This window comes from Emys orbicularis, chromosome 1 (genome assembly GCF_028017835.1).
Source record: "Emys orbicularis isolate rEmyOrb1 chromosome 1, rEmyOrb1.hap1, whole genome shotgun sequence".
NCBI classification, from domain to species: domain Eukaryota; kingdom Metazoa; phylum Chordata; order Testudines; family Emydidae; genus Emys; species Emys orbicularis.
The window spans coordinates 89,468,117-89,483,894 of record NC_088683.1 but is presented as its reverse complement, the minus strand read 5'-3'; the positions used below and the strand labels follow the sequence as shown (position 1 = coordinate 89,483,894).

The following is a 15,778-nucleotide window of genomic DNA, read 5'->3' as shown; positions in this document are numbered from 1 at the left end:
TAAGTATTTTCAAATAGTAACTGTTATTATTGACTTAGGAGAAATAGTGGGTATTGGCAATAGCGTTGTCTAAAATTATAAGGAGCTTGGTAGGAGGCAATCAAAAATAAATGAGATGAAAACATAGCTTCAGCTGAATATTAAAGAACACATGCTATAGTTACAAAAGAGCATTACAGGGCTCTGTGGGTAACATGCCTTCTTTTTTCATCAATCAAAAATAATCCACACTTACAATGTTTAATTTTTTGCCGCATTTCTTAGTAGTTGCTAACTCTACAAGAAGATGCTGATTGGAATACACAAAAGGTCTTCAACTCCAATGGTCTGTCAGTAACAGCAGGTTGCTGTAGCTCTCTCAGCTGTATTATGTATTTAGATCCACCATTCTAGTCCCGAGCACTTTTAGGGTAATTTTATCAATTATTTTTTATCTAAATTGAAAGGGAATAGGGTCTTTATTTCGATGATTGTACTTATTAATAGAGTGATTAATACAAAGGAATGGTATCTGCACAGTCCCCCTGCAAGTGTGTCATACTTGATCTTTATTGTTTCAGCTGAAGCTTATTTCTTATTTCCTCAAGATTGTCGCTTCTTAGCTTCTTTATACATTAGACCTGTCTGTTAGCAATATTCACTGTTTCTCCTGCCACTGCTCTCCATTTACAGACTGAAATATTGGTTCCTGACAAAAATTAAGGTTTTTTTAATACTTATACTTTTAATATCTTTTGTGCAAAAATAGTCCAAAGTGTAAATTAATTTACTTATTTTACTCCTCATTTAATCTCTTACTGCTATCTGTCTTCTGTGTATGGGAGTAAATCCTCTTAGGATCAGTGCAGCATGGGGGTCTAGAGACATGACCCAGTGTCATCTCTACTATGGGACTCCTGTTCCTACCTTATTAAGATCCTTTGAATAGCCAGGGTTCAAGAAGCAAGGATCAAAGGCTTTACCTTTATGGCTTCTTTACTCCATCCATCCTTTTATCAGGCCTGGTCCATGGCAATGTCCTCTTGCTAAATGCATGAGGCATGCCCCCTTGCTGAACAGTTTCCTCCTACAAATTGTCCAGCAGATCTTTAGTTCATTAAAAGCCACTATTGGCAACAACAAAAAAGTCTTAAGACAAGAGGATTTCAAGTGTTCTGACATCTAGGGGCCCTTGAACAATTGACTATTAGGGATGACATAAACTCTCCTGAAGGATTCAATCCTGCTCTCCTTGTAGCTGGTAGTAAATCCCCCATTGAATTCAGAGAGAAAAAAATCAGGCTCCAAATCCCTGCCCTTTCTTTTTAATCATATTGAATCAGCATTTCTGTAAAAGACGGTGAATATTCTCTGAACATATTGCAATATGCCATAACTGGAACAGTGGCAACACTGCTTTCCTTCCAAAATGTGAATGTTGCAGCTATGCAGTCTATACCACTAACTTCTGCAGAGGGACATTCCATATATCTGACTAGGTACATATAAGGTCCCTATTTTTGGAGTATCTAAGCAACATTAAATAGGCAGATTGTGAATTACTGTACTGTACCATCTGTGGATGGGAGGAATAATCTTGGCGTTAAGTGGCTTCTACTTGTTTTATGATGTGTACACTTGCTTTAAGTTATCACATTGGCAGGGTAATATTGATGTTTCCAGATTTACCTCTTGCTTTTCATTGCAAAGTTGTGCAAGTTTCTGTCCTTTCACTACTGTGTGACACATGAAAATGGATGTACCGTCCTTGTTTTGTTTACTCTGTCCTGTTTTAATTGATAAGGTGATGGTTTGCTAGACTTTTAAATTGCTCTTTGATTAGAATATTTCCATATGTTTTTACATCAATTAAGTGTTTCGATAACCTTTTAAAAAAGGAATCTTAACCCAATTCCATTTTTCTATTAATAGCTTAAATTACATGTTAATTAACTGCCAACAATTTGTTGCCAATTCCAACCCAAACCAAAAAAAGTATTGCAAAGATGGTAAATATCTTTGTGGATGTAGTGGTAGAGAAAACGGTAGAACAAATCAAAGTAGAAAATAATCACATAGGAGAGGAAAACGGAGAGAGAGAGAGAGATCTGTAGCAGAAAAAGAGAGAATTTCTGAAGGTCGATCGTAGCCCCAGAATTATACATGATGGGGAACATCTATGTCTGAATCATCAAGTTTGTGATGGCCTTTTGGACTGGACCTCTACAACCTTTTCCTCTGGGAGCAAACAATGACCCTGATGAAATAACTTAGGAGAAAACTACAATCTCACTGATTATCCTGGAGTGGGTTGGAGACTTATCTGGCCCTGAGAAAAATGTCAGAAGAGGGTAACAGAAAGAGACAGAAAGGTAGTCATTAATAGAAATGTTAAGCCTGAATGTGAAAAGGAAATAGTGTTAAATATACAGGCAGACATCAATAAAAGGTGATCAAAGTAAATGTATAGGTAGAGAGATTAAAGAGGAAAGCATAATATAGACTTTAATGATTTTAAAATGAGTAAAAGACAAACATAGCTCCTAGCTCAGGAGACTAAAATTTGGGGATAATAGGGAGAAACTAAAAATGATATAAAACAGTAAGAATTATTCACAGCAAAGATCATTGATACACACAAAACATTTACAGTAAATTAAGCAAAGGTCTGCTTATAATTATTTTTTGTTAACCTGAAAAATAATCATATTATGAATTTGCCTCATTCCATAGTGAATTGTTGATGCCTGTTGGTGGCAACAAATTGTCCTTGATTAGCTGGTGGTGGCTCACTGTCCTGGCACAAAATTTTACTCTTCAGAATCGTTTTTTGCTTTCTAATATGTGAAATTGTCCCTAATTACAACAGCATATTTAGCTTTTTAGCCTTATATGTTTGTAGACAGTAAGTATGTAAATCATATCAAGGTCTGAATTATTTGGATTGTTTGGGAAAATATACATATTATATTATCAATTAATGACATAAATTGGGGTAATAGGAAATTTGTTAGCTGTGTAGAAAAGTCTGCAAAACACAAAGCAGAATTATTTTTCTATGAATGGGAGGGATTTTTCTGTATCTTACGACTTTTCAAGAGCTCTCATTTTCATACATATCTTTCAAACTTAATCATGTTTTTGAAAGAATTCAAGTGTTTAATTATTTTATTTGAAAAGTAAACAAATTAAGTTCAAGCATCACTGAACTGTACAGAAGGTGACTCTTGGATTATAAACTAAACCATGAAAAGTACTATACAAGTAGTGTTCATATATTATATTATTTACATAACATAGGGATAGTAAGTACAGAATAAATGTAAATTAGATACAGCAATAGAGAGCTTACTTTATAGCAGATTTGCCTGCAACCTATGTTACTTTTAGAATAAATATGATTTTCAGACAGGAGACTGGGGAGAACCTTCAATTACTTTACGACCGCCTAATGAAGCGACAGCATCAACTCCAGTACAGTACTGGCAACATCACCCAGAGAAACTCATCTTCCAGTCATGTGATTATAAAGCATTTGTAAGTATTAGTAAAATCAGTGCTTTGGTTTCTCATAGATTGCATATATATGTGTTTCTGATCATGTTAAATGCTGACAGTGTTGAGTTTTTTTAATTTATAATATTTTCCAGTAACAGGAAGTCATTCTATATTTTTAATGGACCAAGGTATTTCCTCTGAAACAATTCCATAGTTAATAAATAAGAAGCAAACATCAGAAATATTTTTTGTTTTGATTCTCTGATGTATTACAGCCCATGCATCCATAGCAACTGAGAAATGATGCCATCAGAAAAAGGCTCAAGGGCTATCCAAGTGACAATGAAAGCAAATGGCACACTTTCTGTGACCATGCCGCATTCCCCAATCTTATAACACACGCTTTTATACACACAGCACACAAGTTCAAATTTTCAAATAGTAATGTATCTATTACAAAGATGTTACAAATGCAGGTAAAATTTCAAGGGCTCATGGCCCCATATCCTACATGTATCAGACAAAAAAAATGAAATCCATTTCACTTTTCAGCTTTTTTTCATATTTTTCCTTACAAAGTTTACTAATTGACAGCTATTTGTGTTTAATGAAACTTTTCCTCTCAAACCTCATCTTACCTTGCTCTTTGATCTAGCAGTCAAGTCAATCAAATATAACCATTGCCCATTATTTCCATGGCACTAGATGAAAATGTGCGTAAACCAAGGATCATAATTTTGTCCCTGCAGGATCAGTCAGAAGATAGGATATTAAAACACATAGGGCACCAACATTATTTTATGCACAGGCTCTCATTTGGGGTGGAGCAAAGGTGCAATGCCTCAGCTGTAGCTCCAGGAGGCTCTGTGACAAAATCTTCAAGGAGCCCAAGCTGTTGTCACTCTCTAAGAGGATGCAGCATTCCTTCTCCTTCACACCTGGCCACCTGTGCTTTGCCCTCTGCCTTCTTTTGGGCGGGAGCTCTTCATCCCCTTTGCTGTGAGCACAAGCAGTAGAAAGAAGTTGGATTTTCATCCTTATGAAATGCATCTGGCCACTTCTGCTCTTCAGATGGTGTGAGGAGTCTTCTCAGTAGCTGTTAGCCCCACAGGGTTGCTAGTGGGGAGAGTTGAGCATGTCTAATAGCACTTCAGGGGCTGGGACTGGCTTTCCCTTCTTTCCCTTGCCCTCCTTCTGCCACGGGCTCAAAATTGATGAGGAAAGAGACATTTTTTCCATGCCTGTCTGCCCATGTGAAAGTTTTGGAGGAAATGTCAAGTGGCTGTGCCTGTGTCTTGCTATCAGAGCAGCACAAGAACCACGTTGTGCTCTGCCCCTGCACAGGAGCAAAATAGGAGGGGCAGCTCCTGTGTGCCCTCTCCCTGGACCTGTACAGACAGGGAGGCCAATCTTCCCCAAACTGTAGATAAACAATGGGTGGGTCTACACTTAAAAAGCTGCAGCAGCACAGCTGCACCAGTGCAGCTGTAGCGCTTCAGGATAGACGCTACTACACAGATGGGAAAGCATCTCCTGCCGACATAGTTAATCCACCTCTGTGAGAAGCGATAGCTATGTCAACTGGAGAAGCCCGCCCATCGACATAGCTATGTCTACACAGGGGGTTAGGTCAGGATAACTGCGTTGCTCAGGGGTGTGGATTTTTCCAATACTGATGTAAGTTTATGGTGTTGAGCTGGCCTATAACAGCAAAGGGAGCACAGAAAGACATTAGCTGAGGGCTGGTCTACATTGAAAACTTACATCGGGGTGTGAGAAATCCATGCCCCTGAGAGATATAGCTATACCAGCCTAGCCCCCAGTATAGTCAACGCTAGGTCGATGGAAGAATTCTTCCGTCAACCTAGCTACTGCCTCTCGGAGAGGTGGATTAAATACAGCAATGGGATAACTCCTCCCATTGCTGTAGCAAGTGTCTACACTGAAGCAGTACAACACAACTGTACCAATTTCAGTGTAAGCAAACCCTAAGACTATATGCTTTAGTTTAAATGTTCTTAGATCAAAGCTTGTTCCAATATGAATGTTTTTCCCTAAGGGCCCAATCTTGCTTCCACTGAAGTCAATAACAAAACCCCCATTCACTTCACTGGAGCAGAATCAGGCCCCAGCTGGGACTTGATCCAAGACTTAGATAGAATCACATATGTTTAGCTTAAATGCTTCAATTTCAATTTATTTTATAATCTACAATACTTAAATGAATAAAACTAGGCTACCCTATATTTATGCAGTTGCATTGGGCTTGCTTACCTTTCTATCTTAGTTGTAATGCACCAGGTAATGGTCCTCAGTACTGTACTGTGCTCCACTACTATCTATCCTGAAATGTGTGTACATTTTTGCCTTTTTCCGGTCGGTATATCTGTGGCACACAGGTGTGAACTAAAGTCTTTAAAGAGACTCTCTGACTGTAGGCCTAGAAACAGTATATTTTAACTATCTGTGCATATCTATTGCTCACATCAGCTGCACATAGCTTAGCTTTACTGTCTTCTGCAACCCTATAATTATATACAGTGATGTGATTTTTGCAGATGGCTGCTTTAAAAGAAGTGGTAAATGCTTCATTTTGCAATCAGATGCAATTTTTTAAGATGGCACTCTGTAGTGCTTTCTGTTTAATTTGAGGGACTACTTGCTGGTACCACTTATAAGTTCTCCTTCTAAATTCATTTGTTAGTAAATGTTCCTGTTTCATACAGAATATGTAGTAACAACCTCCATTTGAAATTCCAGTATATCAAAAGTATATAGTAAAAAAATCCAAATCATGTAATATTTAGGCTACCTACTACTGTTCTGGTTTCCTCAGCTTTTTAGCAGTCTTTTGTAGATTTATCTTTGCTCTGGATTTTAACTACAGAAAATTGAATGTGTTCTTATTTTAGTATTTAGGTTCTATGCTGGTAAAAGAGCTTAGAGGCACAGAATCAACACAGGATGCTTGTGCAAAGATGAGGGTAAGTCAATACATGTATATTTTCATGTCTAATAATTGAAATAGTAGATACTGTTGAGTGAATTAAAGTTACCACTTTATAATGTCACATTATCCATCTATTTTTCACCGTCCTTGATATTACTTTGGTATTCAACAGAAAGTCCATTCTGCCCTTGATCTTGATTTTAAGTAATAGATGTTTTATGTAAATTTCAATTATCACACTAAGGCTAAAAGATTTGTATGTATATATTTGCTTTATGTGCCATGTTTGCTATTTATTCTTTGAAAATATTTCAAAGTACTTTTCATACATTTGAGCGTGCACGTTAGTGAGAATAAATCTTCTTGATTTCATTAATATTATGGCTTGTGCACAGTAATATAAATATAATTTACTAAATGGAAATATATATACTAGTGAATAATTTATTAACATGTTACAAAGTCATTATTTCCTAATATAGAGCACAGTCCTGCAATCACTTAAACATTTGAGTAACTTTACTTTCATTAACAGTCCCTTTCTGTTAATGAAACTACTCACGTATTTAAAATTTTTGCAAGATCAGGCCTATGGAGATAAATTCTTTTCTACCCTTTTACAGGAAAAAATGGCAGATATTTGCAAACTATTAAGAACAAGTTTTTGTGTTGACCTTGTGCCTCATTCTAGCTGCTTAGAGAAATTATTAGGAAGCCGGATTTAGATCCGACAGGCATAATACTATTAGAAACACAAAATATAGACAGCCTAGCTATACAATATCTATCCAATTGTAACATAGTTTATTATGTGCACATTACAATCAACTGTGTTCTCATACACATGGTAGTCTGAAGTGGTTAAGAAAAATGAAGAATATAATTATAGAGTAATCTATTGCAGATGAAAAACTACGTGCATGGATGAGTATAATCCATTCATTGGTTTATGGATCTTAGAGGCGTCGTGCATGATGCCTCTTCAGTGCAAGATTTAGCATTGTTATCTGCTGTGGAGCTAGAAAATGTATAAAACTCATGCAGTCAGACAACCATTTCCTTATTGGTTACATATCTACAGTACACAGGCTTTCACACAAGTTAGGCTAGCTAAGGGCTGACAGTAATTTATGCTTTATAAATGCCTGAAGATCTGTGTTTTTTCAACTGACTGCATACTAATAATTCTTACTCACATTGGAAACTCCCCCTCTTGGTGGAAATTCACTCTTTTTTGAAGGACCCACAATCACAAATGTGTGATTTTTGGGGCTGGAGAAAGGGAGAGTGTACTATCTATAATTTAGGTTTTAAGCCCCTCAAACTCAGTATTAACTTTGTTTTTCAGAAATATGCATATACAGATCTGAGGGCAGAATTTGGCACCTCAGTAATATGTGACATCCTCAATAAATTTATTATATTTGACAACTCAGAACAACATCAAAATCATTATAAATATGCTATGGTCAATTTATAAGTGCTTAAAATGTGCCATCATTTTGATTCAGATTTAAATTACATTCCTTGAAGATGAATCTTATGAAAATCAGTTGAATAGGAATTTTAGATTTTCCCTGACAGTAACATAGTTTTATTAGTAAGCTATATCGAACATAATACAATTAAATACTATTCTGTTGCTTTTTAAAATTAAAATCTTTTTAAAACATTTTGTTTAGACAAAATTCTGCTGATGGGCTTATTTTTCACGGCAAGGAATATTCGCATGAAAATAGAATCTTTCTTGTTTAGAATTTCACCTACTTGTGCTTCTTACTCTTTGGGCTTTCTCCTATTCCTATTGAAGTCAATGACAAAAAAAATCATTGATCTAAAAATCTTTTAATGAAGGAAATGGTATCTGGCATTCAAAAATTTCTCCCTCTGTGTGTAGCAAGGTGGTTCCCAAACTGTGGGCCAGTCCCCACAGGGGGCGGGGAGGGAGCACCACCCAGCCTCATTCCACCCCCAGCCGCAGCCCCGGCTCCACACCCAGCTGCGGCCCCAGCTGCCAGCCCCCACCACGGCATGGCCACAGCTCCGGCCCAGCCTCGACCCCCAGCCACAGCTCCGCTCCCGACCTCAGACCCACACTGAGCTGCGGCCCCAGCCTTGGCCCCCTTGGCCCTGTCTGTGCTCCTCCAGGAGCTGCTGCCCCGCTCCTGGCCCCAGATCATGGTGGGGGCACGGACAAGGGTTATGGAGGACTGTGAAAAGTTTGGGGACCATTGGTGTAGCCTAACTATTGGCATCTGTGATTTAGGGGGATCAGATAGTCCTAAGCCATCCTGGGTCCTAACCCTGTTACATTACTTACGTTAATTACTGTATTTTATGCACCATTAGGTTTATTTATTCTTCTATTATTAGGTCAAATTTAGCCGCATTAGGTCGATTTAAAAATGAATGCGTCCACACAACCATCCCCATTCCGTCGACCTAAAGGGCTCTTAAAATCGACTTCTGTACTCCTCCCCGGTGAGGAGAGTAGCGCTAAAATCGACTTTGCTGAGTTGAATTTGGGGTAGTGCAGACGCAAATCGACAGTATTGGCCTCCGGGAGCTATCCCAGAGTGCTCCATTGTGACTGCTTTGGACAGCACTTTGAACTCCGATGCACTAGCCAGGTACACAGGAAAAGCCCCGGGAACTTTTGAATTTCATTTCCTGTTTGGTCAGCGTGGAGAACTCAGCAGCAAAGGTGACCATGCAGTCCCCCCAGAATCGTAGATCATAGAATGTTTCTACGCTCCCCCTATCATCTCCGTCCCTGAGGTTATCGCAGATTAGAAGGCAAAAAAAACGCACTCGCGATGACATGTTTTCCGAGCTCATGCAGTCCTCCCGCACTGATAGGGCACAGCTTAATGCATGGAGGCATTCAATGGCAGAGGCCAGGAAAGAATTAAGTGAGCGCGAAGAATGGAGGCAGGACACGATGCTGAGGCTAATGCGGGAGCGAATGGACATGATGAAGCGTCTGTTGGAGCTGCAGGAAAGCCAAGAGTACAGACCCCCACTGCATCCACTGTATAACCGCCTCCCCTCCGCCCCATGTTCCATAGCCTCCTCACCCAGATGCCCAAAAACACTGAGGGGAGGCTCCAGGCACCCAACCACTCCACTGCAGAGGATGGCCCAAGCAGCAGAAAACAGTTTGATTTTTAGTGTGGCTACAATAAGCAATGTGGCCTTGTCCTTCCCTCCTCCCCCACCGCACCTGGGCTACCTTGTCCGTTATCTCATTTTTTAAAATTAATAAAGAAAGAATGCATGGTTTCAAAACAATAGTTACTTTATTTCGAAGTGGGGGGTGGCTTACAGGGAATTAAAATCAACAAAGGGGGCGGGTTTGCATCAAGGAGAAACACACACAACTGTCACACCGAAGCCTGGCCAGTCATGAAACTGGTTTTCAAAGCCTCTCTGATGCGCAGTGCACCTTGCTGTGCTCTTCTAATCGCCTTGGTGTCTGGCGCGAAACGATTGTCTGCCGTTGCTTTCACGGAGGGAGGGGCGACTGATGACGTGTACCCAAAACCATCTGCGACAATGTTTTTGCCCCATCAGGAATTGGGAGCTTAACCCAGAATTCCAATGGGCAGCGGAGACTGCAGGAACTGTGGGATAGCTACCCACAGTGCACCGCTCCGTAAGTTGATGCTAGCCACGGTAGTGAGGACGCACTCCACTGGGAGCTATCCCAGAGTCCTCTGATTGTATAAAATCAATTTCTAAAAATCGACTTCTACAAAATTGACCTAATTTCGTAATGTAGACATATCCTTATTTGATTTTCTATCGGGTACCAAATTCTGCTCACTGGTACAACCTCATTAAAGTTAGAGCGATTACACTGATGTAACAGAGAACAAAATTTGGCCCATTGCCTTTAACTCTGATTTTTCCTTTTACATTCGCTAAGAATCATAGAATATCAGGGGTGGAAGGGACCTCAGGAGGTCATCTAGTCCCACCCCCTGCTCAAAGCAGGACCTAATCCCCAACTAAATCATCCCAGCCAGGGCTTTGTCAAGCCTGACCTTAAAAACCTCTAAGGAAGATTCCACCACCTCCCTAGGTAACTCATTTCAGTGCTTCACCACCCTCCTAGTGAAAAAGTTTTTCCTAATATCCAACCTAAACCTCCCCCACTGCAATTTGAGACCATTACTCCTTGTTCTGTCATCTGAGAACCGTCTAAATCCATCCTCTTTGGAACCCCCTTTCAGGTAGCTGAAAGCAGCTATCAAATCCCCCCTCATTCTTCTCTTCTGCAGACTAAATAATCCCAGTTCCCTCAGCCTCGCCTCAAATCATGTGCTCTAGCCCCCTAATCATTTTTGTTGCCCTCCGCTGGACTCTTTCCAATTTTTCCACATCCTTCTTGGAGTGTGGGGCCCAAAACTGGACACCGTACTCCCGATGAGGCCTCACCAATGCTGAATAGAGGGGAATGATCACGTCCCTTGATCTGCTGGCAGTGCTCATACTTATACAGCCCAGAATGCCGTTAGCCTTCTTGGCAACAAGGGCACACTGTTGACTCATATCCAGCTTCTCGTCCTCTGTACCCCTAGGTCCTTTTCTGCAGAACTGCTGCCTAGCCACTCGGTCCCTAGTCTGTAGCTGTGCATGGAATTCTTCCGTCCTAAGTGCAGGACTCTGCACTTGTCCTTGTTGAACCTCATCAGATTTCTTTTGGACCAATCCTCTAATTTATCTAGGTCCCTCTGTATCCTATCCCTACCCCCCAGTGTATCTACCACTCCTCCCAGTTTAGTGTCATCTGCAAACTTGCTGAGGGTTCAATCCACGCCATCCTCCAGATCATTAATGAAGATATTGAACAAAAACTGGCCCCAGGACCAACCCCTGGGGCACTCCGTTTGATACCGGCTGCCAACTAGACATGGAGCCATTGATCACTGCCCGTTGAGCCCGATGATCTAGCCAGCTTTCTATCCACCTTATAGTCCATTCATCCAGCCCATACTTCTTTAACTTGCCGGCAAGAATACTGTGGGAGACCGTATCAAAAGCTTTGCTAAAGTCAAGGAATAACACGTCCACTGCTTTCCCCTCATCCACAGAGCCAGCTATCTCATCATAGAAGGCAATTAGGTTAGTCAGGCATGACTTACCCTTGGTGAATCCATGCTGACTGTTCTTGATCACTTTCCTCTCCTCTAAGTGCTTCAAAATTGATTCCTTGAGGACCTGCTCCATGATTTTTCCAGAGACTGAGGTGAGGCTGACTGGCCTGTAGTTCCCCGGATCCTCCTTCTTCCCTTTTTTAAAGATGGGCACTACATTAGCCTTTTTCCAGTCATCCAGGACCTCCCCCGATCTCCATGAGTTTTCAAAGATAATGGCCAATGGCTCTGCAATCACATCCGCCAACTCCTTTAGCACCCTCGGATGCAGCGCATCCGGCCCCAAGGACTTGTGCTCATCTAGCTTTTCTAAATAGTCCTGAACCACTTCTTTCTCCACAGAGGGCTGGTCACCTCCTCCCCATACTATGCTGCCCAGTGCAGTAGTCTGGGAGCTGACCTTGTTCGTGAAGACAGAGGCAAAAAAGCTTTTTCCACATCCTCTGTCACTAGGTTGCCTCCCCCATTCAGTAAGGGGCCCACACTTTTCTTGACCTTCTTCTTGTTGCTAACATACCTGTAGAAACCCTTTTGTTACTCTTAACATCCCTTGCTATCTGCAACTCCAAGTATGATTTGGCCTTCCTGATTTCACTGCTGCATGCCTGAGTAATATTTTTATACTCCTCCCTGGTCATTTGTCCAATCTTCCACTTCTTGTAAGCTTCTTTTTTGTGTTTAAGATCAGCAAGGATTTCACTGTTAAGCCAAGCTGGTCGCCTGCCATATTTACTATTCTTTCTACACGTCGGGATGGTTTGTTCCTGCAACCTCAATAAGGATTCTTTAAAATACAGCCAGCTCTCCTGGACTCCTTTCCCCCTCATGTTATTCTCCCAGTGGCTCCTGCCCATCAGTTCCCTGAGGGAGTCAAAGTCTGCTTTTCTGAAGTCTAGGGTCTGTATTCTGATGCTCTCCTGAACTCGACCATCTCATGGTCACTGCCTCCCAAGTTCCCATCCACTTTTGCTTCCCCTACTAATTCTTCCCTGTTTGTGAGCAGCAGGTCAAGAAGAGCTCTGACCCTAGTTGGTTCCTCCAGCACTTGCACCAGGAAATTGTCTCCTACACTTTCCAAAAACTTCCTGGATTGTCTGTGCACTGCTGTATTGCTCTCCCAGCAGATATCGGGATGATTGAAGTCCCCCATGAGAACCAGGGCCTGTGATCTAGTAACTTCTGTTAGGTGCCTGAAGAAAGCCTCGTCCACCTCATCCCCCTGGTCTGGTGGTCTATAGCAGACTCCCACCACAACATCACCCTTGTTGCTCACACTTCTAAACTTAATCCAGAGACTGCCAGGTTTTTCTGCAGTTTCATACTGGAGCTCTGAACAGTCATACTGCTCTCTTACATATAATGCAACTCCCCCACCTTTTCTGCCCTGCCTGTCCTTCCTGAACAGCCTGTAACATACTTAAGTTTATGCCATAAATGAACTCTTTATGGAGTCTGGCAGGTCTTGCTTTCGGAAAAGGATCTGTGAAAATTAGATGCCTGGAATTTTCCTTAGTGTGGCTTGTGATGCTTACCTTTGGCCTTATTCTGTTATAAGCAATTTTGATATTTCCTGGATGAATGTTACCTTCTCATCAGTAGATGCACAAGTTTGAAAAAGACCCATCAGGAGGAAAAGTGTCTTAGTCTTCCTTAACCCGTCATAGAATCAGGAAAATTAGGAATGGACATAACCTACTTAGTATGAGATCTGATTTATCCCCTGCCCATACTGGATTATTCCCTACAGTACACTTTCTAGTTGTTTGTGTTTCTAGTTCTGAACCTGGGGGTCGCAAGCACCAGATCCAAGGGAGTGGCAACTACTCTCTCTTGTGTATGTTGTAACATGGGGTTGCAGTATAGAAAAGATCAGAACCACTCTTTTAATAGGGACCTCTTTTTTGGTCACCCATTGTGCTTTTTAGGTTTTACATCCTAGTAAGTCAGGTGATGAATTTGTTGGGAAAAAATGCTTCAGAGGCTTCTGGAAGTGATTTCAACATGGCGCTCCCACCCTAATTTTGGATTGCTTGCTTCTGGGAGCTTATCGCTGCTCTTGCATTCATCCAGAACTATGGACATTTGGCAAGAACTGCACCCATGAGATGGATTACTTTTTTCTCCCATCCACATAATTTGATTGGACTGGATTTATTTTTTATGTCTGCATGTTCAATTTCAGATGACTTCTCTTACAACATCTCTCCCTCCTTCTGCAGACCACAGCATACTCTTTCCACACCTGCTATAAGGTGACCTTTGGTATTTCGAGATTAAATTTTTCTGTCCTGGCCCAAGATGCTTTTATTAATTATATTGAGAGATACATCCAAGAATGTAAGGACTTTCATCCCTCTCAGCATGAACTGGGAGATAGTAAAAGCTGTTCTTTTAGATTTATTGCCTTTGCTTCAAATCTCTGTAGGAACAGGAAGACAGAATACAATGCCTTTGCCTTTGAAAAAGAAGTCTCCTATCTAGAGCTGGGCAGAGTCCTGTTTCTACTCTAGGCTCACACTGGTGTCCACATATCTGAATTCCTTGAATATTGACTATGCCAAGAGGGCACTGTTATACTTACTACAATTCTGTGAGCACATAAGTAAGGGCACTACTTCACTGCCAGTAATTAAAAAACCCTAAAGTTGCACAGCCAAATCATTCAGATTCTAAACAGATCTATAGGGGCATTTGAGGATTTATATGAGAGGATATATTCTTTGGATCCCAGGACCTCTCTAGACAATAGGAAGACTTTTCTGGGTGTGGGGATATGAGGAATCAAGGTGCTAGGGTCCTGATTCAGCAAAGTGTGTGCTTAAATGCTTTGCTGAATTGGGATTTAAATACTAGGAGTTGGAAGTGTTACACAGCTCAGTCCTTCCATCATCAGTGATAAGGATAAGCAGAAGGTGGCCTTTCTCAGCGGATGTACCTTATATGAAATGGAGAAATGGAATAGACAGGGGCAGCGTGTCAAGGCCCAAATCTTTCCTCCTCGCCATGTAAAGAGGAGAATTTGGATGGAGATTGTGGCCTCTTGGGCTCAGTCATTCCTTCCCCCCAAACAAAAGTGAGATAAAGAGATCATTTCCTCTCCCCTACATGTGCCAGCCATTGGAGTTGGCAGGGCATGCGGAGGGGGGGGAGGAGAAGGCTGCATGTTAAAAAAGTCTTAGCAACGTATTTCCTAAGTACCCCTGCCACTCTCCCCTCCTCCCCCACTCCCACATGGGATTTAAGTAATGTCATTGCCTAAAATGTGGGTTCTGTAATTTCATCTGCTACAGCATGAAACTCACATATTAGAGCTGTGTTTGCATCTCAGAGGGCTAAGATAAACAAAATTGATTAAAAAAAATCATACTTGACAACTTGAGGCAAAAGGGCAGCATTTGTCAGATGCCTATAAAAAGTATTTAGCTCCGGGTGATTAAACTGCCTTGTGCAAAATATGATCTCAACCAGAGGCTGAATGTGTTTTGTTCGGGCTCAAACAAAAACTATGAATATGAAGAATGAGCGGGAAAATTGTTAGCAGCACAAGTCAATGTTCATCAAGCACAATGAATAATACCTATCATTATCACATCAGATGGCAGATTTGTACGTAGTTTGTCAGGTATTAACTAGAGAGTTTTTGTATTCTTTATTTTTTAAAAAACTTTATGAATCAGAAATAAATGGTGACTGTAGCTTACTCACATTTTTAGAGAGGTTTGATATGGCTTTTATTGCTGAAGATGAGCCAGAGTCTCTAGAAAAGCTTGTAAGGTAGGAGGAAACGTTGACAGCTGTACACTTGTTGAGCCCTGGGAAGATTCTGGGTGATGCTGTTCAGAATTTTGCAAGATCTACAATGATTAGCCGACCCCAGTCTTGTTGGGAATATTTAAGGAAGCTGACAATAATAGACTTTTCTTGATATATCTGAATAAAGTAGTAATGTCATTAATACCGAAACAAGGTAGAGACCTACAGCGATGTGCAAAGTACTATCCAATGTAATTCATTAATGTTGTGTTTAAAGTATTGCAAGAGTGCTTATGGGCTTAATGGAGGATCTGGCACCAAGATTAGGACATAATTTCTGAAGTGGTTTATAAAAGAATGAATTCTGAATACCAACTAATGACGTCTCTTCTAGCTAATGTGGCACATGAAAGATTCACACTACACTGTCATCATGATG

At 40.8% G+C, this 15,778-nt stretch overlaps 1 protein-coding gene across 12 annotated transcripts in view; it reads left to right on the top strand.

Moving 5' to 3' along the window:
- ANKS1B (ankyrin repeat and sterile alpha motif domain containing 1B) overlaps positions 1-15,778 on the top strand; it is a 753,819-nt gene that overhangs the window by 700,193 nt on the left and 37,848 nt on the right. For all 12 annotated transcript variants that reach the window (XM_065423481.1, XM_065423480.1, XM_065423479.1 and 9 more), the window contains 3 exons: positions 3,388-3,516; positions 6,390-6,465; positions 12,881-12,888. In XM_065423481.1, coding sequence (XP_065279553.1) covers positions 3,388-3,516; positions 6,390-6,465; positions 12,881-12,888 — 213 coding nt within the window. The remainder of the gene's footprint in view (positions 1-3,387; positions 3,517-6,389; positions 6,466-12,880; positions 12,889-15,778) is intronic.